The 26,011-nt window shown below is 42.1% G+C and overlaps 1 protein-coding gene across 8 annotated transcripts in view; it reads left to right on the top strand.

Annotated features, from left to right (window-relative positions):
- The first annotated feature begins 3,402 nt into the window (after nucleotides 1-3,402).
- Nucleotides 3,403-26,011, top strand: part of LOC309372433 (uncharacterized protein) — a 30,210-nt gene continuing 7,601 nt past the window's right edge. For 7 of the 8 annotated variants that reach the window (XM_081916041.1, XM_081916040.1, XM_081916042.1 and 4 more), the window contains exons 1-18: nucleotides 3,403-3,562; nucleotides 10,630-10,825; nucleotides 11,584-11,720; nucleotides 12,961-13,052; nucleotides 13,839-14,211; nucleotides 15,659-15,691; nucleotides 17,192-17,230; nucleotides 17,911-17,952; nucleotides 19,470-19,517; nucleotides 20,113-20,154; nucleotides 20,926-20,964; nucleotides 21,197-21,220; nucleotides 21,694-21,732; nucleotides 22,907-22,927; nucleotides 24,416-24,451; nucleotides 24,772-24,825; nucleotides 25,133-25,162; nucleotides 25,716-25,751. In XM_081916041.1, coding sequence (XP_081772167.1) covers nucleotides 10,630-10,825; nucleotides 11,584-11,720; nucleotides 12,961-13,052; nucleotides 13,839-14,211; nucleotides 15,659-15,691; nucleotides 17,192-17,230; nucleotides 17,911-17,952; nucleotides 19,470-19,517; nucleotides 20,113-20,154; nucleotides 20,926-20,964; nucleotides 21,197-21,220; nucleotides 21,694-21,732; nucleotides 22,907-22,927; nucleotides 24,416-24,451; nucleotides 24,772-24,825; nucleotides 25,133-25,162; nucleotides 25,716-25,751 — 1,281 coding nt within the window. In that variant the 5' untranslated portion in view covers nucleotides 3,403-3,562. The remainder of the gene's footprint in view (nucleotides 3,563-10,629; nucleotides 10,826-11,583; nucleotides 11,721-12,960; nucleotides 13,053-13,838; nucleotides 14,212-15,658; nucleotides 15,692-17,191; nucleotides 17,231-17,910; nucleotides 17,953-19,469; nucleotides 19,518-20,112; nucleotides 20,155-20,925; nucleotides 20,965-21,196; nucleotides 21,221-21,693; nucleotides 21,733-22,906; nucleotides 22,928-24,415; nucleotides 24,452-24,771; nucleotides 24,826-25,132; nucleotides 25,163-25,715; nucleotides 25,752-26,011) is intronic. The other variant, XM_081916043.1, reaches the window with a different exon arrangement.

Raw genomic sequence — 26,011 nt, forward strand, 5'->3', positions numbered from 1 at the left:
TCCCCTTCTTGCTCTTCTCCCAGCTCAGCCCAGCTGTCAGTTCCCGAACTGTGTCCTTCCGCAAACCATTGATCTAGGTCAATACTATCCTCCTGCTCCAGAGGAGCTTCAGGATTAGGCCCTTGAGCAGAGGGAGAGGGGGGCTCCCACCATTCTTCCTCAGAGCAATAACCTTTAGTCTGGTTCCTGACATCATGGGATGAGGCATCCAGCTTAGTTATGATGATGTCACATGAAGCTCATACTCTTGACTTGGCTTTTTTCCCAGCCGGAACTTGCCGGAACTCAGTTCCAGCACCTCTCAGGTGGGCGCCATTGGCATTCTAAGAGAACAAGGAAGGTGGTCATGGTGAGTTCCGGCACCTCTTTTTCTAGAAAAATAGCACTGCTCATAAGGTCCAACTTGCAGAAGCCCAAGTATATGGAAACATGGCCTTCTGCAAGTTTGTTATATATATATTTCACACAGGGTGTACGGAGTGTTAGGGGAGTGGTTCGAATCCCCACGACGGGGTGAGCTCCCATTGCTCGGTCCCCGCTCCTGCCAACCTAGCAGTTCGAAAGCATGTCAAAGTGCAAGTAGATAAATAGGTACCACTCCGGCGGGAAGGTAAACGGTGTTTTCATACGCTGCTCTGGTTCGCAAGAAGCGGCTTAGTCATGCTGGCCACATGACCCGGAAGCTGTATGCCGGCTCCCTTGGCCAATAAAGCAAGATGAGCGCCGCAACCCCAGAGTCAGTCACGACTGGACCTAATGGTCAGGGGTCTCTTTACCTTTAGTAACTCTGGTGGAGGGCATGTCATATTCCTTCTGGGGTAGTTTGTTCACCTATGGTCCCCACTCATCTTTCACTTGTGGCTCCTAGAAGCTGTCAGCATGGGACAGTGGCCACACCCCGGGAAACAGCTTTGACTCCAGCTAAATCGGATGATTGGTCTCAAATCCTTGGTGAGTTAGGGACTTTCCTTGCATGTGTAAACAGGATCTGGCAGATTGAGCAACCACTAGTAGGCCCAACAGTCAAGAAAGCAGTTTCTGCATGTGCTGTAGGGGGAAGTGATATGGCTCGTCAACCTGGGAAGATAGCCCATCTAGGAGAAGGAAAACTGACCCTAAACCTCCACTGCCTTGTGGCATGTCTTCGGGAGAGGAATAAGCCACAGGGTACATTGCTTATGTGTTTGGGGAAGGTGTTGACTGCTCTGGCTAACAGCTGCTATAGCAACTTATGAACTGATGTCAGCAACAATTGTCTTCTGTAAGTGCTAAGTAAGTCATCCCTGTTAAAATTATGATGCATCCTTGAAGCTCACAGGCACCCATTGAAGAGGAAATACTTATGACTTTATGTTCACCTGATTGCAGCAGGGAGAGCTCTTGCAACATTTCCTAGAAAAGGCGATCCTGGTTCCTTCATTTCAGCAGAACTGTCCCTTATGTTTCCAAAAGGTTTCTTTGTACTTGAAACAAACTTATCCAATAGAGTTCATTCAGCTAGGAACATTACACAGTCACTTTTCTCTCAATCTGGTGTCTTCCAGATGTTTTGGACTACAATTCCCATTTTCCCTGGCTGGAGCTGATGGGAGTTGGATTCCGACAACACCTGAAGGGCATCAGGTTGGGGACACAGTCATTTGGGGAGCATGGGAAAGCTGACATTTAAAGGAAAGCGAGAAGTAACATGGTCTCTGTTTCATCAATAGAAACCTGTAGGCTTTGATCCAGAAACACACAAATACTCACATGCTGCAGCTAGGGTTGCTGTTCCAATTCAAGCCAGGTCAGGAGAAAGGCACCAACCTGCTGTTTTGGGGAACGAAAGACTGTTGTAGTAGTTGTCGTTTAGTCGTGTCCGACTCTTCGTGACCCCGTGGACCAGAGCACGCCAAGCACTCCTGTCCTCCACTGCCTCCCACAGCCTGGCCAAACTCATGCTGGTAGCTTCGAGAACACTGTCCAACCATCTCGTCCTTGGCTGTCCCCTTCTTCTTGTGCCCTCAATCTTTCCCAACATCAGGGACTTTTCCAGTGAGTCTTCTCTTCTCATGAGGTAGCCAAAGTATTGGAGCCTCAGCCTCAGGTTGTGTCCTTCCAGTGAGCACTCAGGGCTGATTTCCTTCAGAATGGATAGGTTTTATCTTCTTGCAGTCCATGGGACTCTCAAGAGTCTCCTCCAGCACCATAATTCAAAAGCATCAATTCTTCAGCGATCAGCCTTCTTTATGGTTCAGCTCTCACTTCCATACATCACTACTGGGAAAACCATGGCTTTAACTATACAGACCTTTGTTGGCAAGGTGATGTCTCTGCTTTTTAAGATGCTGTCTAGGTTTGTCAAGGTTTGTCATTGCTTTTCTCAACGAAAGACTATAGGGACTAAATCCAATTCCCAAACAGCTGAATGGCATTGCTGCCAATATTCTCTTACCAGGATTATGTAGACTGAGCTGCAAAAAACAGTGTCCCCTCACACAGCCATTCCTGGGTGGGCTCACTGTTTTTAGGAAGCTCACTTCACGCATCAAACTCCATTTTGTAGCTACACATCCCTAAGGTATTTACCACAAGCTCAAAATAACCATATGCTGCAAAACTGTTTTGTAACGGCCACATGATTTACACCTGTGCACAACCCCAAAAGTATGAGTGGATTGTGGATAAAAAAAAAAACCCAACAACAACACTTGAGTAAAATGTGAGAATTAGGGTCAAACCAGACATTGGAAGAGATGTAGATTACCGTATTTTTTGCTCTATGAGACTCACTTTTCCCCTCCTAAAAAGCAAGGGGAAATGTGTGTGCGTCTTATGGAGCGAATGCAGGCTGCACAGCTATCCCAGAAGCCAGAATAGCAAGAGGGATTGCTGCTTTCACTGCACAGCGATCCCTCTTGCTGTTCTGGCTTCTGAGATTCAGAATATTTTTTTTCTTGTTTTCCTCCTCCAAAGACTAGGTGCATCTTATGGCCTTTGCATCTTATAGAGCGAAAAATACAGTGGTTCCCATGATGTCTCTTCCTTGTAACACCTGACACAAAATGGCACAGATTAGTAGTAAATGTTGTATTTATTCACATTCTGCTTTTTTCCCTGTCAGGGACTTAAGGTGGCTGACAGCTAAAATAGAAACAGCTTTAAAGTTGTCAGTTTGGGGGTACAGGTTTGCTCTATCTCCCCACTGTGAGGAGAAAGACTTTGGGAAGTTGAAAACAACACAACAAAGCTGAATATTTGGCAAACTGTTACAACTTTAAGCAGCAAATGCAGTTCAAGCAATTTTAAATATCAGCCTTTGCAGATCACAGAAGGAAAGAAAGTATCTTCAAGGTCAGGGAAAGAATGACTACTGCCATAGATGATTTCATTTGCCATGTGGTAATTTCTGAGGTGGAGGCTAAGGTGTCATTAATGGGCTGTTCTCCATCCTCTGCCTTGCGACAGGTTGAGCCACCCAGTTCTTCCCTGCTATTTGTTACATTGCTCTCAGAGTCCTACACTACAAGGTTGCAGGACAGAGCCACAAGTACCAAGGCTGACCAGAAACAGGATTATTAAGGTAGGTTGCTGGAATTTTAAACAGTTTCCCCTTGTACCATTGATTTTCATAGACACTGAATTGTACTTAATGGAAAGTCTTGACTGAAATGTTTTAAACTGGAGAATAAAGCCAGGCTTTGATATTGCACCCCGATAGGTGGACTGAAACTGGCTTGTTCGGGTTGTATTTTATTCAGAAAGTAAAGTTTGGGATGGAAAAGTGACATAACTGAGTGCATATTTAAGGTATTTGTTGTTACTATTAACTGAGGGGTTAAACCAAGATGTTGAGGATCAAATACACTTACCTATGAACTTGGTAGCTGAGAAAAGTTAATGCAGATAATGCAGGCTTATGGTGTATATAGTCCTATGAAGTCAAGCCAAGTTAAATGTGAAGACTGATGGGCAATTGGGCATATATTCTGTTAACAGCAAGAGAAAGACTATGGAAACATACAGTTCATTGAAGGAAGAGAAATCTTAATGCCTCCACTTCCTACATAAAATTCAATGGCCTTAAGCAGGAATTATCTCCATGTATCTGAAGAATGCAGGCAATTACTTTACTTCAACAAAATTGCTCTTTATTTTCACTCCAAATTGCGCAAGTTCTCAGGTGGTAAATATACACATTTCTTTCTCAATCTGAATTTGCATTTGGATTTCCTTGCACAACATTGCTAGCCTAGTCCAACCAGCTGAAAAAAGAGTGGGTTGCTGCTGTGACCGAGAAACAGGCCCACAGACCTGTTCGGGTGCATTCATTGTGGGCCCCTCCTGGTAATCTTCATGCATCTGGAAGAAAGTGGGATCGTCCAAAGTATACGTTTCATATTGGGCCTGTAAACGCCTGTTGAGAGTTCTACCGAGGCAATTCAGGCCAGAAGACATGTGAGATCCCCTGCAAGATGAAGGATCCTACTGAACACCGAAGACAGATGTGCAAGTTTGTCAATCGTTTGAGCCCAAAGCAAGGGTTGAAGGGAGCTGCTGCCCAGAGCACAACCTCTGAGTTGACCACTCCCTGTCCCACAGGAGAAGGACTGTGAATAAGACGGGTTGATGTTTAGAGTGATTTGGCAGCGGCTAGTCTATACACTGGGCCTCTCTTCCTGGCTGCCAAGACTCCCTTGACCCCACTTCCTCCAAAGAACTATTACACTAGCCACACTGAATACTCGTGCCTACACTTCCCTGAAGTGTATTTCCTCGTGGGGAGGGTCTAAGCAGTAAGTCATGGAGCGTGAGGTCAACCCAAACTCTATCTCTGCACTGGTCTTGGTGTTGTTGGGTGGATACGCATTGCCTCTCCTCTGGAGACATTGGGAGCATGGCAACGGTAGTGGGATTGTTGTCAGAGATCAAGATCTCCTACCTGAGTGGTGGTCCTAGGGAAATGCCTTGGGTCATTGGAACTGGATTCCACACTGTGATAGAGAATAACTTCTCCTCCATCTGCAATATAACTGGCCCTATGTCAAAGGTCCCAGTGCCTTTCCAGCATTGGCTGGCTTGCGTCAAAGTCAGCAAAAGGTCTCATGATAAGCAATACTTCCCATCCCTCCTTCTGGCCTTCCACCTTTGCCTGTGCTGATAGGCTGAGATGGCAGGAATCGGAGCCACATATCTGGCCTATACAGTGGTACCTCGGTTCTTGAACGTAAGCCATTCTGGAAGACGTTCGAGTTCTGAAACATTCGAAAATCAAGGTGCAAAGGGCCGCCTGCAAATTCAATTGAGAAAATTGAAAAACATGCAGCGGAAACCGTTCGACTTTCAAGGCGTTTTTGAAAACGGAAGCATTTGCTTCCGGGTTTTCGCCGTTCGGGTTCTGAAACATTCGTCAACGGAGACGTTCGAGAACCAAGGTACCACTGTACTTGAGTTTTTGCTGCTTGGGGTCCATTTCGTGTATGTGTTCAATATACAGTGGTATCTCGGGTTACATATGCTTCAGGTTACATACGCTTCAGGTTACACACTTCTCTAACCCAGAAATAGTGCTTCAAGTTAAGAACTTTGCTCCAGGATAAGAACAGAAATTGGGCTCTGGCGGCGCGACGGCAGCAGGAGGCCCCATTAGCTAAAGTGGTGCTTCAGGTTAAGAACAGTTTCAGGGTAAGAACGGACCTCCAGAATGAATTAAGTACTTAACCTGAGGTACCACTGTATTTTACATTTGTTGAATCTTTAATGCAAGGATTTTGGGAACATGTCCCGCTGTTGTGTGGGATGTGGTTGTGCGAGTGTGATTCAAGGTGCCCATTGGAGAGCTGTTGTGACATGTCTGGAAAGACCACAGTTCAGTGGCTGAACACACAGGGTGGTACCCAGCTAACTTGTTCCTTCAGCTCAGGGAATTCTGCTTCTGCAACAGGATGTTAGGGTTAGGTCTCTCCACCTTTGCACACACCCCTAAAACAGTTCTGGAGGTTCCCTCAGCCCTCTAGAGCAGGTATGGGGATGATGTGGAGCATGAGCAGGGAGAGAACAGGGCAAGTTCCTTGTGGTGATAGCACATTAGTTGGATGCCATCCATGCTCTCCATACAGAAGGTTCCAGGTTCAATTCCTGATATCTCCAGTTTAAAAAAGAAACGTTGGAGGGTATAACAGAGTGTTTTTGTAAGATTTCACCATTTTTGCCCAGCTTAATCCCTGCTTCCAAGCAGCCACATAACTTACAGCTAGTCTGCTCCCAGTCAGAAATGAAGGATCAAGAAGATTTTCCCCAGAGTCTGTCATTTATTTGGTGACAAGCCAGAGCATGTAAATCTATTGAGTATCTTAAGCAGCATTCCTGTTTACCAGTTTTTCCAGACCGGCTAATTTGAATGCCATGGAGTCAGAGTATCGATGGGTGCACACAGACTAATTTGAGTAGCAAAACACTTTGGAAGAACGTTCGGTTTCACGTTGGACCAACAATTTTGTGCCTGGGACTGAATTCAATTGGAACTGGTTCTGTTAGTTCGCTGCCGAAGCTGTCAGTGAATAGCACAGATTGGATTGGTCCCTGTGTTGTTACAGAATGCCTCCCCCTGTCCATTCGCCAGAGCAACATTTGCAATAATAAAAAGGAGTTGCTGGGCACTTTTAATAATAATAAGTGAATGGATGAATGAATGTGCGTCTAACTGAACAAATGTAAATAAACAAAATGCCCATCTGAAACCTGAGGAGAGTCTCAAGTCTGAGGACTGAATCAGCCATGCAACTACACATATATTTTGTGTGTGTGTGTGTGTGTGTGTGTGTGTGTGTGTGTGTGTGTCACTAGTAGTGTGACAGTGTGGGAAGACAGACTCACTACCTAAGAGAAACAGAAGCACTAACTCTTGTTTTTAAAGTGCATTTGGGTGCACTATAATTAGAACAGAATCAAGTATATCAGCTTTATGAGTCAGATGAAAATGGTTTCAAAAGAGCTCTAACTCAGGGCTTAAACTGGGAATACCGATTACTTACTCACTATATTGCCATGACAGCTCACAGGAGTTGGAATTGCAGGTGTTAGTGGAACTCTTTTACCTAGGAAGTCAGGTGACTCGTGGCTATCCAATCAACACGACACATGGCCGGCCCTCCTTTGCAGCAAGAATAAAACTAAATATTTATTATTCTTATTTATAATTTTCATTTATGAGAAACATTTCAAAGAGAATCATCTTTACATATCATATTTTGACTTCCCTCTCCCTCCTTCTGTGGTTCCTTATATTTACTCTATTTTCCCACATATCTCAATTTAAATCTATTTTATATCCAACCATTTCTCTCTTTTTTTAAAAAAATAAATTGCACATTTTACATTAATCATGCTAATGTCTTCATTTGTTTACGATGAATTTGAAAATATTCAATAAATGGTTTCCATTCTCCCTTAAAGACTTTGTTATCTTGATTTCTTATTCTTCCAGTACGTTTGGCCATTTCTGCATTTTCCGTTAGTTTCTGTAGCCATTCTTCTTTCGACAGGATGTCTTCCTCTTTCCATCTTTGGGCAAATACCATTCTTGCAGCAGTGGTTGCATACATAGATAAAATTTTATGGTGCTTAGGTAACTCCAATCCCATAATTCCTAAAGAAAAGCTAAAAGAAAAGCTTCTGGGGTGTTTGTTTGTTTATTTACAAAAGCTATCTTAAACCTCTTTTTCAATTCATTATGTATCATTTCCCAGTAAGCTTTTATCTTACTGCAGGCCCACCACATATGGAAAAAGGTACCTTTATTCTCTTTATATTTCCAACACCTACTCGATTTTAATTTGTATATTTTAGCTAATTTACCAGGTGTTAGATGCCATCTATATAACGTTTTCATATATCTTTTTCTTAAACCATAACATGCTGCAAACTAAATAAACCCAGCCAACAATATATGACAGAAGATGAAAATGTAGCAACCTGCTTGTGGTTAACGCTTAGCTGGAATGAAATATTCAACGCAGCAATAGAGAAATTAAAATAATAATTTATTTGTTAGACAAATAAATGAGAGACACAGTGGTATATGGTTACCAAAGCTCTGCCCACTCCAGCCCTGATGGTCAGCACTTATATTTCCTCAGCCCAGCCCCCTTGCTCCTCCTTTGGCTGCCTCTATCCAATCAGCCTGGTTGAAATTCCTATTGGCTGTTTGCTAGAACCAATCATAAAAGATACACCCATTTCCTATTACCTTTTATGGGAGACAAAGAGCTATATTTCCTTCTATCTATAAATGGCAAACAAGTAGCCATATATCTTACATTTGCCTCAACAAGGCACCTTAATTACCAGATCACCTTTTGCCCTTATTACCCTATTCACTCCAAAACAGATGGCTAAAACAGATGCTCATTCTGTCTTACATTTTGTCTTAAAACAGAGATCTTGGGTTCACATTCTCACACACCATCAATGAAATAAGAATCTAACATAAGAATCTAACATTTCTTACTTTCTAAATCCTTTGCATAATTACATTTAAGCCAATATATTTCATACATAACATATATAGATTTTTAGAAGCAAAGGCCTTTTCAAAGTAAAAAGGAACTTAGTAAAAACACTTTCCAAAAGCAACTCCTTAAATTTACACCCCCCCTTTCAAGCCAGCTGCTGTTTCTATTAGCTATTGCCCTTTAACCTTATGAAAATGTGGCTAAAGCCTAATGGGAGGCACATGGTATTATTTTCTGTTAAACAATAAATCCTACTATTTACCAACTCTTAATTAGTGTTTTTGCAGCTTGATTGTATTCTGTAATATGTGGGGTCAGTGTAACCCTTTTTGCTCCCAGCTTATAATTCCCTTTTACAACTTTGAGAATTTTGGCTCCTGCTATAAATCAGGGGGCCCTTGTCCAGGAGGATAAACATCTGCCAAAGTCTTTTAGCCAGCTGGTCTTCTGCCTGGTATAAAAACACACAAGCATCTGCAAATATATATTTTTAAGCTCATTTTAAAAATACAAGTCTTGATCAGATGCCTCAAAAATGTGAATGAACAGTTTGCTACCTAAGTAGCTAAATGAAGAACAGACACAAACATGTTTCATTCCACCAGCTACACCCACAACCTACATTTAAAGAGCATTGCTCTCCCATCCACCAAAGGATCCTGGGAAATCATGGGTGTAGCCAAGGGTGAGGACAAGGAGGGGTAGCTGCCCCCCAATCAATAAAAATACATAGCAAATTGAGGTTCTGCCCCCCTAACAAAAGGCCTGCCCCCTAACAAAAATCCTTGCTACTCCCATGTGTGAAATGTTAAGAATGCTGGGAATTGTAGTGCTCTGAGGGGTAAACCACAATTCCCATGATTCTCTGGGGGAAGCAATGTGCTTTAAATTCTTGGTGGGGTTGTGACTTTCCATCATTCTTTCTACTGCTTCTGCCTACCCTCTTTGGTCGGGTCCAGTTCCAAAGTTTTCTTTCCAGACAGAGAACTATTTCCTCAACTGTTTCCTTAAGGCATTAGAGGGTTAATTCTCAAGAGGAATTAACCCCACCTGCTTCCCTTCAGAACAGCACCCCATAATTTGGTAATTACAGATGGGAGTGCCCTTCAGCAATTCAACCTAGCAGTCTAAAGTTTCTTTCATATTGCCTCATGGATTTTGCCAGCTAACATGTCCCAAGCAGCTGTTTATTTAAAGAAAAGAGTTTCAAAGATGATGTCTGCATATTTCTTACAGGCACTAGGTTAATTCCCTAATACTTCAAAGATTCCCCACCTCCCTGTTTTAAGGGAGCATGTGTGACACCCTTATTCTGTGGCAACTACAAGATATAATGCCCTCTGGCATTTAAACCAGAACTATAAACCGCCTCTATGGTTATAGGTTGCCTTAATAAACTATTGTGTTGATTAGTTCTGTCAGGCAGGCAAGTTCAGAAAAAGTCAACTGTTTCTTAATTCATTGAATATGGGCTTCATATAACTGGGGGGGGGGCAGGGAGATTAGCAACATGGGATTAAATAATAACAATGCATAGCTTTAACAATATATACTATTATTGCTGAAACTTAACCAAGATCCATAGAGCTGAACTTATGCACACAGTATGCCATTCTTGGTCTGCTATGCTACTCCATTTGGACCATGAGGCCATTTTGGGCAAGCCTGCCTCTTGGGATTTTCAGGTCTTTAAAAGTGGGAGATATATACTAGAGCTCAGACATTATCTGGTGAAATTTAGTTTGGATTGATAAAGTTGGTGAGGTCCAGTAGAAGCCAAAACAGCACTGTACTTTGGGTTTTTGAGGGTTTGAGCAACTGACGACAAAAGATACTGACTCGTTCCTCTTGTCCTTGGGTCTCCCTCTTGTAATACAGAAATACTATTGAGCTTTTTCACATACTAAATACGCAAGCAAGGTCCAGTTTGAATAGGTAAGGTTTGCTTATCAAAAGTGCTACGTCCATAATAACATTACTTTTACTAATATAATCATAATTAAGCAAATAACTGAATATAACAAAGATGCATACTCTTATTACCATTAACATTTAACTGAATTAAATGTTCTTTGTACATTGGTGTCAGCCATGGTTCCTCCACCTTCTTATAAATAGCTTTATTCTCTTTCTTCAGATGGAGAAGTATTATTCCTTCGTGGTCATTTTTTGTGCTGTCTTCCTGCCCAAGGCCCTTGGATTTCCATACAAAGATGTTTCAATAGATTGTTTCTCCATGTTGCCGAATTGTGGAGGAGGACCACAGACATCTACTCCACCGTATGTCGTCTCTGTATCATTTGATAGATATGATCCAGGAAATGAAATACAAGGTACAATACATAATCTGCTAACGTTGTACATCAGAGATAGTTAATGAGTAGGAATGGGGGAGAAATGTGATTCAGTTCATTTAAAAAAAGCAAATGTACCAAATGTGTACTTCCAGAACTGCTCTTTCATGTATATGTGATTTTATATTATGTTATCCTGCTTTGAGCTTTTAAATTTTGTAATTGGCGTTTTTTTAAAAAATTATACTGGTCATTGACCATAATAAAATGACTTGACTTGCACTTCCAGAACAACGCAAGAACCAAAACAGCCATTCATCAAAATTCACACTTTACCTTTACAGCTAGATTATTGTACTGTTTTGTTCTTTGAAGTTAGGTTATGTAGCAAAATATATTTCAGGATTCTGTGGTGGAGTCTAGAAAAAACACAGGAGTTACTGAGCAGAGAATCTGAGCTTCTTCCTGGGTATTTAAACTCAAACTTGAAATGGAAATAAATGTTGATGCATGTGGCCTGTTCATGAGAGCGGTGTTTCTTTAATGTAATGAACTCACAGAAGACACACTGGAGATGAGAACATATCAGATTCCTGAAGCTATTCAGAGGCGATTGCTATTCACTGCCATGGATGTATATCATCCTGGCTGCAATCACTTAGCCAGTAAAGTTTCTGACCGAGACAAACCTGCTCTGCAAAAATGAAAGACCCAAGCGATCAAAGGGGGAAATTCTGTTGCGTAGTTTAACTCTGTTAAAAGTCATTATATTAAATTTATCTGTTGGTTCCCCTCAGTGACTCTAGAAGGAACGTCGTCTGCTGGATTCACAGCATTTATGGTACAGGCTCGGGAAATTGATGGCAATGTTCCCGTTGGCATGTTTCGCATCAGGGATCCAAATACGCAAGGCTACCCATGTGCCAACATGACGGTATGTGTTCATTTAACATGAGAAATTGCTTTCTTGATGGTGCCAGAGTGATATTCATTAGCCTCATAACAGAATGTATCAATGCTCTGTTTCTTCCTTTTCTTTAAAAATACAGAAGATGCACCGTATTTTTCTGTGTATTGGATGAAGTTTTTTTGACTCAAAAATCATGTCAAAAAACTGGGGTCATCCAGTTCACGGATAGTGGCATGGGGGAAAGGGAGAAATGGGGTGCCACCAGCCATTGCTGGAGCGCGGCTTCCGCCAATGCCACAGCGAGCGGGGAGCAATCTAGGGGCTGTTTCCTGCCCACAGCTGACTGGGCGGACAGGCTGAACAACTTTGGGCCATCTCCCCTTATTTTCTTAAAACTGAGTCCCCCAAAATAGGGGGGGTCTTATACATGGGGCATATTATAGATGGAAAAATACGGTATCCGTCTTCCTCCTTTTTCATAACCAAACTATTTGTGATAGGCAAGACAGTTTTCCGCCGGGGCATCTGCCAAGGACACAAGTGTTTATAGAGCTGGGATAAATTTGCTTCTCAAAATGTTCCTGTGTGAATTATAATGGCAAATATTCTTGAAAACTGAATATCCAGCACATATTTGATATTTAATGGTGGCATTGTGCATACATTGGTTTTGATGGTATCTGGTAGCTGAAATGTGATAGCAGTCAATGTTTGCTGGCACCTGACATTTAGTGGTCAGTACCTGGTGCTATCCTACAGGTGGCTTGCAATTAGGGAACATTCTGGAAACACCTTCTTAAATAGATAAATACTCACAGCCAAAATTTTATGAAACTTTGAGTTAATATCAACACTAGAAGCCAAGTTGAAAAGTGTGAAAATCAATTTCATGTTTTCAGATTTAAATGCTGCTGAAAGGTCATTCAACTGTAAGAGTAGCCTAGGCTGTAATCCTGTACCAGTGTTTTCCTGGGAGTAAGTCCCATTGAACTTAATGGGACCTACTTTTGAATAGACATGGATAGGACTGCACTTTTAGAACACAATTCTACACACATTGGCTCAGAAAAAAGTCCTGTTGAGTTCAGTGGGGTTACTCCCAATCTCGGGTAAGTAGCTGTAGGACTGCAGCCTTAATTAGTGATCTCGTTTCAACTATAGCATGAGGAACAATTTACCTCAAATATTGTTTTTGAGCTGTGTTTGTTTGTTTTTGTTTTTAGTTGTGTGTCTTGATTCTGTTTCATTTGCCTTCTCCTTTCAGAATTCAGCAGTAAGTCACACGAGTCCCAGCGTAAAACGCAAAGTCACAACTACTTGGGTTGCTCCTCAGGGTACGAATAAGATTCGCCTTATGTAAGTTGTGGATTTCTTGCTATGCAATATTTATCGAGGGACTTTAGTTCTTCTTTGAAAAAGCAACAAAATATATCAAGGTTGCATGTGTGGTCATATATTTGGAAATCACAAATGTTTATGCAGGCAGGTGCATGACCTTCGTGGTAGTGGCACCTTCCTTTTGGAATGCCTTCCCTTTAGATGTCAAGGAGATAAAGAACTACATAACTTTTAGAAGACATCTGAAGGCGGCCCTGTATCAGGAAGTTTTTAATGTTTGATAATTATTATTATTATTATTATTATTATTATTATTATTATTTATACCCTGCCCATCTGGCTGGGTTTCCCCAGCCACTCTGGGCAGCTCCCAACAAAATATTTAAAATAGAATCAAACATTAAAAACTTCCCTAAAGGAAGGGCTGCCTTCAGATGTCTTCTAAAAGTTAGATAGTTGTTTATTTTCTTGACATCTGATGGGAGGGTGTTCCACAGGGCGGGCGCCACTACAGAGAAGGCCCTCTGCCTGTAACCTCACATCTCGCAGTGAGGGAACCGCCAGAAGGCCCTTGGTGCTGGACCTCAGACTAATACATAGTGATGTATTACTATGTTTTTATATATGCTGTAACCCGCCCAGAGTAGCTGGGGAAATAGATAATTCTGGACTGAAAAGTATAATGCAAATTCCCCTGTGAAAAAATCTTATGTATAATATATATGATATTATATAGCTCATTAGAGAAAAGTCTCCACACTAGAAATAGTGATGATTTCTTGGTGTTTTTTTCTCCCCTCTCAGGGCTACTTTTCTTCAAGATTATGATACCTATTGGGTTGGCGTTCATAGCAAAACTCTCTCACCCAGATTTTCAGAAGTGGCTAATATTTCCAAACCCATCAATGATTCCAAACCCATCAACGCTTCCAAACCCATCAGTGATTCCACACCCATCAATGTTTCAATGGCAGCCAATAGCTCAGACCTAGCCAATGATTCTGTGGCATCAACGGTTTCTGATATTACCGATGATTCTGAGGAGTACGATGATGATTTTGATTTCAACACCCTCCTTGGTGACACTGAGGCAGTTTATGACAATGAGATACCTGTTGATTCTGAGGCGACGCCGGACTCCAGAATAGAAAATGCCACAGAAAAGAGCAGGAGGAAGGTATTTGTGAAATACTTATTACAAACCAAAGGAGGGGCGTAATTCAGCTGAACAGAACAAGTGCATGTTTTTCAAACACTTGATCATGAATGTTGTGAATATGACCCACCATTATGTTCCTTTAGTAGCATGGTTGTATCTTCTGTATGGCTGCTTCTTGCCACATCACTCCAGTAACTTAAGAAATGGAGGAGACCCTTTAGAAGGGACTCATTTATTCAGAATCAGATGCCAGTCTGTCAGAATTTCTGCTGAGGCTGCAACACTGGAACAGGCAGTAACAAAAGTCAAATTTTATTATTTTTCTAGCACTTATTTTATTGGAACAGTATAAGATGACTAGATTCTAAGAACTGGTAACATTATTTATAGGATCTTAAGAACCTTTATTTTGAGTGATTTCAAGCACCCAGTTTGCCCCTGCTCTCAGGTGGCAGGTATTACATATACCATGGAGCAGAGATGCGGGGGGGGGGGCACAAAATTAAATCAGTTCATGTTAAGTTGTGGGTGAACATATCAGATGACACGATGATTCTTCAAACAGCTCTTGTTTATTCACAGGCCAGGACAGATATGAACTGAAGGGTTCAGTCAGCCTGCTTATATAGAGCTCCAGTACAATGTAACTGTAACAATTTTCTAAAACTATCCAATCACAGAACGTCACTTTCGATCCCTTATTTGCATAACTATCTACAATATCCCCCTGCTGGCTCAGGGTTAGAACTTCAGTACATAACAGTTCACACTTAAATGTAAGCCTACAAAAGTTGCACTTGCCAAACCAATATGCAAACTAACACACAGTATTCTTCTAAAGTTCTCATTTCTCTGATGCAGTCCTCCAACCGAAGAATGCAAGCAGAAATTTGTACGTAATTGAAAAGTGCACACGAGAATGTTTATCAGTCTGCTGGCAGAAATCAAAACTGTATATGTTAGGAGAAAAACACAGGAAAATAAACTAAAAATGATGGGATTTGTGCGTCCTCACCACCGAGGTGCCACAATAAACAGTACCCCCATGAAGGAGTGTGTGGATTTATGAATGGGATAAAAAACACCTCGGATTGATTGATTGATCAATCAATCAATCAATCAATCAATCAATAATAGAGCATATAACAGGAATGCTATCTTCACTGGCATCCCTGTGGTGATGGTATTCCTACTCCAATAGGCAGCAGTTAGCTAGTGATTGCAGTACTAGTTTGTTTCCCATTGGTGGGCGATTGTCCGGGTTGGCAAGTGGCTGGTGATGCATGAAGAACCATCAATTGATGCTGCAGATTTCAAATGCTGCTAAAATGAAGGGCTAATAACATGGTGGAATTGTTGTAAGCAGATCCACCCTTACAGAGCCACCAGGTATTCCTTCACAGCTTTGCAACATTTTATTAGGTACAGTCCCTATTTTACAAAGCGGTATCTCTTTTCTTTTCAGTCCGTTCTGACTGTGAATGTCAACTGTGGCGAGGTAAGAACCTTTTTTAAAAAAGATTCCTCAGTGTTTCCCTCACTGTCAATATCTTTTTAATTGCGTGCTTATATATTTATTGTGTCTGTAACCTCACCCATAATATAAAGTTCTCTGTGTGGTTTACCCTAAATAAGTATAAACACAATGGGAATACAAGGTAAAATAAAATCTTACCGTTTAATGAAAAGCAACAAGAAAACAAAACTCTCCACAACCCCAAAGTTGAAGCACAAATTTAAAAACTGAGAGATCCAGCTATGTAAGTTATTTAAAACATTTGGATAAACAGAAAGGCGAAACTCTCTGGGAAGAATATTCCATAACTGGGGTATGCCCATCAGGTGTGCAGTAGCACAACTGGACACCTTCATCTGCAACAAAACTTGTCTCTCCCACATTGGTCTATACAGCCACATCAGGAGCTGCAACCATCCAACAGCTTGACCTCACCCCCAAAGGCACACTCCTTCATCCTCCTTTGTCTCTGGAGACAGACAGATACCAACCAGTACCATTTCATAAAACAGAACAGCATGCACCTGGGTTGCACTCCTGAAATGTTTAGAACGGCCCACTCTGCTTGAGTTAATTGACTCTTTTCTTTACCTGCTGTGAACAAGTCCACCCAGTTATACTGGGAAAGAGACATATTTGTACTTGGCAGAAGGCTATAATGCAGTTTGACTGGTTAAGTAAAATGAGTGGGCTGAGAACACTGCTTCATTTCACTGCTGTGAGCGCTATAGTACTTGAAATGCATAAGGAAGGCACCAAGTCCCTTTTAATATTACCACTGGGCCGGCCCTACCATTAGGCAAAATGAGACAAATGCCTCAGGCAACAGATACTGAAGTGGGGAGTAGCACTCCCCTAGACTAGCCTGCGGGAGTCTACAAGGAGAGAAGTGGGGTGTTTCATTGCGTAAACAAGAGTCTGCTGCATAACTGGAAGAGCAGATGTGGCGTTTGCCCGTTCGTTTAGAAAATGTCTGTACAGGGGGGAGAAAAAGGGTTAAAATGTAGACCAATAGGAAAGCCGGAGGCGGAGCCTACCTGTTTATAAAAGGGCTTAGCCCAATGTTTGAGTGATTAGTTGGTTGGTTTTAGTGGGTGGGTTGGTTGGGAAAAGGCAGTTGGAAAAGCAGTTGGCAGGCAGTTGGCAATAGAGAGACAGTTAGTGCAGTGGGTTCTTGTGTGAGGGGAGGTAGAAGAGATAAAGACAGGATAAAATAAGATTAAGAAGGTAAAGAGTAACAACATTTGGAATGCAGTTAAAGATTGTTTGTGTCTGCAATAAACTACACTCTTCTTTGTTAACTTGAGAACCTGACTGAGATTTACCGAGGAGGACCTGGTTGGTGGCAGCGGATTAGTGGTGTATGGGTCAATAGTCTGTGAGAAGACTGAGGGCTCCTTACAAACGCCACAGCAGCGTTGTATAGAACCCAAAGTTCTCTAAAAAACAAAACAAAACTTGAACAATCTTATTTTTTCTCAGGCTGGAGCAGTACAGTCAAGCAGTGGTGGTTGTGTCAAGGTAAGCATTATTTCCTTAAAAGGTCCTTATTCCCCTACAGGACACGACAATTATATACACATTTGTCTTAAATTCTTAAAGAATCCTTCTGCACATAAACGCTGCAGACAGCTTTTTTTATTCGGGTAAGTGTCAGGCTCATTCTTCTGCATAAAATTATCCAGTCCTTATTAGTGTGTCTTCTGTCTGCATTCCTGGTGTATCTGCATCAGTACAGCTGGACGCCTCCATCTGCCCTAGATGCAATGAAACATGTCTCTCCCGTATTGTTCTCTACAGCTGTAACCCTCCAACAGTTTGACTTTACCCCCAAAAGCACACTCCTCCATTTTCTCCCATTTTCTCTCTTCCTCTTTTGACCCAAATAACAGAGAGAGGAATTTTCACTTCTTTCATTTTTTGTTCTTGGTGCCTGCCCAAACAGATCACTTGCCAAAGATTCCACAGAGGCTTTTTAACTCTTCTTCCATGTCTTGAAAATTAAATCAACCTGTGCTGCATTCGAGCGCAGTCAAAGGGTCCACTGAAATGAATTTCAGAGCAGCTCTGTTTATAATGAAATAATTCTTTTTTCCTTTTTTTGATCTTTAAATATTAAAGGTTTGGGTTGCATTTATTCCCTCGTCATAATCCCTCATTTATTCCCTCATCATAATCTTAAATTCCTGATTAATTTTCAGAGTACACAAGGATCATCGCAGAGCAGTGGCAGTGAAGCCAAGGTAATTGCTGTTTTTCCCTTGCCATTAATTTTTTGTTTCTTCTCAGGACTTGATAGAGCCAGACTACATGTTACACCTCACTACAAACTACACAGTAGCCACAAGTAATGTTAGTCCCATCGCAGCTGTTCCAATCCAAGCAGTCCTGGGGAGGGGACAATTTTACGAAGGAGAAGTGCTGTGTTGCTTCTCCAAACATCATTGGTGCTGCTCGTGCATGGAGGTTTTTTGCACAATCCACATGAAATAAATTCTCATCAAAATGCCTTCCCCATAGTATTTCCCCATTTAAACCAGATTTGCCGTTTCTGCAGGGAATTTGATAAGTTAACAGAAAAAAGTACAGTGGAAACAGCAAATCAAAATTAAACGCTGGGCGTAGGGGTGGGGAATTGTGGAATTGCACTTTGATGAGGTTGACGCCATGTGGACACTGGGAGAAACTTGCATACATGAGCAACAGTAAGTCCACAAAAAGTGCATCTGTTGGGAGCTTCCACACAGCAGTTAAGCCAGTGAATGCTTCAAAGTTTTGTATACAGTGGTGTCAGAGCTCTAGTTACGAACTTACCGTATTTTTCGCTCTATAAGATGCACCAGACCATAGGTAAAGGTAAAGGTACCCCTGCCCGTACGGGCCAGTCTTGCCAGACTCTGGGGTTGTGCTCCCATCTCACTCAAGAGGCCAGGGGCCAGTGCTGTCCGAAGACACTTCCGGGTCATGTGGCCAGCGTGACATCGCTGCTCTGGCGAGCCAGAGCTGCACACGGAAACGCCGTTTACCTTCCCGCTAGAAAGCGGTCCCTATTTATCTACTTGCACCCGGAGGTGCTTTCGAACTGCTAGGTTGGCAGGCGCTGGGACCGAGCAGCGGGAGCGCACCCCGTCGCGGGGATTCGAACCGCCGACCTTTCAATCGGCAAGCCCTAGGCGCTGAGGCTTTAACCCACAGCGCCACCTGCGTCCCGCCGCACCAGACCATAAGACGCACCTATTTTTTGGAGGAGGAAAACAAGAACAAAAATATTTTGAATCCCAGAAGCCAGAACAGCAAGAGGGATTGCTGCGTCTTATGGAGCAGATGCAGGCTGCGCAGCAATCCCTCTTGCTGTTCTTGCTTCTGGGATAGCTGCGCAGCCTGCATTCGCTCCATAAGACGCACACACATTTCCCCTTACTTTTTAGGAGGGAAAAAGTGCGTCTTATAGAGCAAAAAATACGGTGATTCGTTCCAGAGCTCCATTCTTAACCTGAAACTGTTCTTAATCTGAGGTACCACTTTAGCTAATGGGGCCTCCCGCTGCCGCCATGCTGCCGCCATGCAATTTCTGTTCTCATCCTGAGGTAAAGTTCTCAAATCAAGGTAACTCTTCCAGGTTAGCAGAGTTTGTAACCTGAAGTGTTTGTAACCTGAGGTGTTTGTAACTCAAGGTACCACTGTACTGTGCAGTAGGCTGCAGTCCCCCCTCCAAAAAAAATCGGGCTCAGAAATGACTGGCATCATTTTTTCTTTCCAGGTCATAGTGGTCAAAGAAGGAAGCAGCAGCGGAAGCGGCTGTGGTGGGGTAAGTATACACTCTGTCCTCTTGATTCTAGAATTTTGTCCCAGTGTAAATGTTGCATAACACAAGTTGTGCTCGAGGATTCGGTGAACTGTGTTACTGCAAAATAAGAGATTGTCCCATTCTATAGCTGCCCCTCTCCAGTGCCGGATTTATGTATAAGCTAAACAAGCTATAGTTTAGGGCCCCACTCTCTTGGGGACCCCTAAAAAAAGTAAAGGAAAAAAACTTGGATGTGCATTTCCAAAATATAAGATAAAAAACAAATAAAATAAAACCTACATACAGCAGCAGTGTTTTGTGTTGTGTATGGACCTATTAGGTCCATAAATTACCACATAGCATATATTCAACACAGAAAACAGTGACAATTTGTTGTTGACAAAGGACAGCTGGACATATAAAGGGCCCCATTGCCTTCAGTAGCTGAGGGCCTCATCAAACCTAAATCCGGCCCTGCCCCTCTCTGTGGGATTTGATCTATCCAGTTTGATCTATCCATCTGAATGATATAGTCACAATTGTACCATATCCATGTGCACTGACGTGCCTGCTGACCAGCAAAAAAATAGACAACTGGCTTTTCTTTTGCTCACAGGGAGGAACTGCAAGCGTGTACAACAAGTTTGGCTGCAGAGATGTAAGTACTGGTATGCCTCTTTCTTTTGTGTTTTATTCCTATTCCCTGCTCAACAACGCAGCGGAAGCTGCCGTATACTATGTCAGCCTATTGGTCAATTTCACTCAATACTGTCTATATATCAAGGGTAAAGGTAAAGGGACCCCTGACCATTAGGTCCAGTCACGGATGACTCTGGGGTTGCGGCACTCATCTCGCTTTACTGGTCGAGGGAGCCGGCGTACAGCTTTGGGTCATGTGGCCAGCATGACTAAGCCACTTCTGGCAAACCAGAGCAGCACACAGAAACGCTTTTTACCTTCCAGCCGGAGCGGTACCTATTTATCTACTTGCATTTTGATGTGCTTTCGAACTGCTAGGTTGGCAGGAGCAGGGACCGAGCAACGGGAGCTCACCCCGTCGCAGGGATTCGAACTGCCGACCTTCTGATAGGCAAGCCCTAGGCTCTGTGGTTTAACCCACAGCGCCACCCATGACCCTATATCAAGGGTAGGCTCCCCCTTTTAGCCAAAAGGCCGCTTGAAGTGGTTCTCATTTCTTACCAGTCCAACAGGGTGGTCTGCTATCCAGAATTCCTAGGATTTACACTGAATTTTAGACTTATTACTACATTTTCTTGAATTCTAAAGGCTGCCCTAATAAATTTAGCTCCTGGACCAGCCTTCCTCCACTAAGCATCCAGTTACAGAGCTTATCATTTTCTTTCCCAAAGTATGCCTCTGGTTAAATCATACCATTCAGGAAATTAAGGGAGTTTTGGTTTGTTTACAGAATGCAGCTGCTTCCGGCAGTCAGTCTTCATATGGCCAGGTAAGAACACTTTCCATATTATTATTTATTTTACAAGTATAAACTTTCTCCAAAGTTTAATGACTCAATTTACATCTTCAAAAAAGTAGATTGCACCAGGATGTGTGCTGAGTTGCGATCTTGACAGGGAGCAAACCATGCTCAAGATCTAGGTGCAAATCTGCTTTGCTGATGAGTTGATGCATGGTATTTCAAGCGATTTTAACTAACATTTATATTCTGTATCTTACAGTCGGTTTCCACCAGCAAAGTGAAGGTATGTAGGTGGTTTTTTCTTCCTTTCCAATAAAATTTTAAAGGCTGGCAAACATTGATTGATCCTTGCTTCAGCAAGCCAAAGTTTTATACATGTTTTGCTGTGAGGAAATCGGTTGCAGTAGTCTTTTCTTTAAGAGATCGTGTGTCCATCCGTTTTAGCCTCTTAGAATCTACAAAAGGACCTCTTGGTGCTCTTAACATTGGTAATAGCAAAGGGCTGTCATTACCCACAAAATACCATCTTTTGGGGGAAATGCCAGATCTTCTTGCGAGAAAATTAAAACTGGGAAATAGGAGATTATTTCCTGAACTTCCTCGCTGTATGCCATTAGTATATAGAACGTGAATCTGCAGTGCTACATCTCCTCTCTTTCTGAGTATTTTGAAGACCTTTTTAGTTTCTTTGTTCAAAAAGCAGGGTAAACCACCAACACTTAATAAAAAAATTCACTACTTTTTTCTCATTAACAGGTTGTGACCTACCCAGAGAGCAAACCTTTCCCACCTGAGGTAAACATTATTCTGTGCTGCATTTGTTTGTTTGTTTGTTTGTTTGTGTGATTTAAATTGTACCATTTAATGTAATTAAAATCTCTAAGCAGGTTACAATAAAAATGCAAATAATGTTCAGTTAAGGTAACCTTTAAAAAACTGGATCAAAAACGATCTCAAAACAGAACTGTGTATCACAAATCAAACTGAGCCCTGACCTAGTAGAAGTTAGGGTCCATCAAGCTAATGATGGGGACACCTGGGGCTCCCCAGATGTTATAGAACTACAACTCCCAGCATCCCTGACCATTAGTCATATTAGCTCATGGCAGTTTGAGGCTCGTGACACCTGGTTGGCTACACCTGGTTCTCCTTTCCTAGTTTATACTCAGCTGTGCTGAGTAAAACAGGTGTGTGGAGAAAGAGAGCTGAACACTTTCCCCATCTGCTATTTGACTCTCCTGACTCACTCCTACCCTGAACATTTTTCTCCAAGCTAGCCTACTTTTGGGATCAGATATACAGATGAATGAATCTGCCCATTTCCATTTCTCTCAGTTTCTCATATTTCAATTCAGTTCTTTGCATTTCCACACCAGTTTGTCATTTTTCAAATAAAGAAATCCCCATCAAAATTGATCAGAATTTTCATGCGAATTATTAAAAACAAACACCCTTTTTTTGCATGCAGTTTCCCCTAATACACACATTTTTGAAGCTGTTTTCCCTAAAACAATGCATTTTGTATGCTACTTTCACATCCATTTTTATGTACTCTTCTGCCCTAATATTTGCATTGTTGTACACTTTGGCTGAACTGCATTGCAAAATTCAGACTTACACATTTCAAAGGATAGCTGTGTCTCAGTTTCCATATTGGTTCCAGAAGTACAAATTAGGTACTCCTTCAATAAAATTAAAACTATATCTAATTTCTCTCCCATTCCTACCTAAAACTGAAGGGGGGAAAACATCTTAAGGACAGATAGTAGGGACATCGGTCACAGGCAGCAGGAGGGTTAAGTGCTTGGGATCAAATTGTTTCTACAGAGTTGGCACAATAAAAGGAACCTATATTGAGGTTGCATGCTATGTTTTCATTTAATTTTTCCATCCTTGATGTTTTCTGTAAGGAACCCTTTTGCAAGTGAATAACACCATTATGTCTCTTTGCTTTTCCATCTCCTGATAGCGTGATTCTACTTATCCATCGGTAAGCAAAACATCTCATTTGTATAGATATTTGTATGAGAGCAAATCTTATGCTGTTTACCTCCCAACCCAATCTAACTGCATAACCCTCAGCTTCCTTTTCATCAGCTGAGATGAGCTCTATAAGTATCCAGTTTCTCTGGAAAAGTCCCTTACCTCTGTAGTCATTTTCTGTGTTGTGAGTGGTTTCTGTGGGCAGGAGCTTACAAACTTTTCTAGCTTCAAGGAATCGTTTCTGTAAAGACTTGCCTGCTGAGGGACCTCTGCATGAATGCAGAAGTTTTGGGGAAGTGTTTTAGGTTCCTGGAGTTCCTACAGGTTGCTGGGCAGGTCTATGAGGCATCACCATTGCTCTGAATGGGCTGTAAGTGCCATCTGGAACGCACCCAACACACCCTTGTGGCTGTGGTGCAAAATAGTGTCTATGTCAGGCTTCAGGGAATTGGCTTCCTCCCCCCACGGCCGTAGATAAGCAGAACAGAAGAACATGAGTTTTCTTACCAGTTAGAAACTTTAATAATCACAGCAAGAGAACAAAGAACATATCTCCTAGAAATGGTGGTGCTCCCAATTAAGGATCACACCCCCTTCCATTCCTATTAATCTATGTCACTCCTATGTCTTGTAATCTGAGCTTGTACCCTCTGTGCTTTCTGTTCTGCCACTTTCTGAGCTCTTCTTGACCTTGGGCTGAGAGGAGGAATGCTGTCCAGAGACTGTGAATCTGTTAACCATCTCTCTTCCAGTGTTTCTTCCCAGCTTCTGCCTTCTGAACTAGGCCCCTCTGCAAACCACTGTTCCAAATCTATAATGTCCTCCTGCTCCTGGGAAAATTCAGGATCCGGATCTGAAGCAGGGGGAGGGGGAGGCTTTGGACTGTAGAGTTGGAAGGGACCCCAAGGGTCAACTGATACGACCCCCTGCAATGCAGGAATCTTTTGCCCAACGTGCGGCTTGAACCTACAATCATGCCGAAGGTCCTAGTTTCACTCCAAAACAACTCCTGCTAAGGCTGGAAACCCTGGAAAGCTGCTGCCAGTCCGGGCTAGATGGACCAATGGATTGGCTCAGTATAAGGCAGCTTCCTATGCTTGGCCTCTGATCACGTGCCCAGAAGTTTGTTTTTAATAGCAGAACGATACTCATGATCCTGTCACAGAAAAATCCAGCTCCTGGTTCTCCCCACCCCAGCTTTCCACCATCCTTCATATTGGCAGCCTAATGAAGAAGAATAAAAAGCATTTTCATGATTACGTTTTAAAAACAATCGGGAGTGGGGATCCTTGCCGATCCACTGCAAGGAACTTGGAGCTCTCTTAGCAGATTCTCATCAAGCTTCCTTGTCTAAGGTTCTCTGCAACACAGTTTAAAAACCACGGCTATAGATGACCAGGAGTAGACAAGGGTTCAGATTACTTGCTCATATGCTTTACTGGCTTTTCCACTAGCTGCATCATAGCCAAATTAAATGGTTCCAATTTTCTTTCAGAAAATTGCTAACGCTGGTGGAATAATCTATTCCCAGGTAAGAAGTCTTTCTTCATCCCGTCCCAATGCTGCTGTGTTCGTGTTATCGGCAACACTGTTTTATGAAATGTATATTTCCCCTTTTGATCTTATCAACTCCTTTCTGTGATGATGGGCAAACAGTTTTGTTGTTTTTTTGGTGAAGCTCGTTTACAAGGTAATTCTACAGCGCCACTGCATGATTTCTTTTAAGTTTTCATATTTGACTGTAATTTGGATGATTTTACTACTTGGAAGTCACTCTGTGTATCATTTTAATTTTTTTTTAACAACAACCCCTTTCTAACTCGTCCCACCCTCATCATTCTTTCTCTACAGGGTCCCAGACCTCAAGGTGGTTCATCGGAAACTGTTCGTATTACCGTACAGGAGGTAACTATTGTTCAGTGACAAAGGAAATTTGGCATGGGGGAAATAAAGTTTCCCAGTTATGGGCATTGTAGTAAGCCAGTCCTGGCTGTAATCTTATTTCTGTTTTACTTCTGCGTCTTAGAACAGAAGCTTCACCAAAATGCAGTGGGGGTGGCTGGGTTGAAAAGGGGGCCGCAGTTTTTGGCTACATCTATTAGCCAATGTGTTGAAGAGGAGAAATAGGAATATACTATAAATGTGAAGTATGTTACATTGAAACAGGCACATAAGCAGCCAGCTCCCTGATTTCTTGATTTTGTTTTCACAGGGTGGGAAAGGTAGTCTGGCTTGTGATAAGGTGAGTGATTCGTCTCCACCATAACTTGTTTATATTTATGTTTTATTATAATATTACTATTTCCCCCCCTACGTGGTGTGCTTATGCAGTGGCCTGGAATTTTTTTTTAAAAAACAAAACCTGATAAAAGACTGTCATCCAAAGAAGGTTCAGAACAGGCAAAAGGAAACGCTCCTTCATAGAGCATAGTCAAACTATGGAAGTTGCTACAGATGGTGCGATGGTTACCAAAATGGGGTTTAATGGTGGGAAATGGAGGGAAAGGTTATTACTGGCTACTAGTCATGATGGCAATATATGTACCAACCCCCTATCCTCCCCTGGGACAATCCACTTCAGGCCATTTTACAGGGAAGGAGGATTGTGGCAAATTCACTCCCCACCTCTAGAGTAGAAGCAGCATATTTGTGATGGCAACATACCACCTCCAGAGCCCACAAATTGGAGCTTTCGAATCCGCACAGGATCTAGAAACATTTATTGTTTTGATGTCTTAAAGGTTGTGTTCAGACAACCTGTTTCTCAATGAAGTAATTCCTTTACTCTTTTACAGACTTCGCCCGCCTATAATGTCAAGATTTGTAATCAGGTAAGCACCTCCATTCCACATTACCTTGGATTTGACTGGATGGTGTTCATAGTTTTAAATACGTTAATAAATATTGTATCCTTGTTTTGCCCCCCCCCATTTTGTAAATAAACTCTGAAATAGGGATGGAAAGAGCTTTCAATTTTGATCCTCTTATTTGCTCATTTTCCCCACCTTAAATTTAGTTCTCCACATTTCTGCAGCAAATTGCAATTTATCTTTTTTTAAATTCCTCTTGAGAATTCATCAGAATTTTAGAG

The sequence above is a fragment of the Podarcis melisellensis genome, assembly GCF_964234715.1.
Source record: "Podarcis melisellensis genome assembly, chromosome: 6".
Classification (NCBI taxonomy): domain Eukaryota; kingdom Metazoa; phylum Chordata; class Lepidosauria; order Squamata; family Lacertidae; genus Podarcis; species Podarcis melisellensis.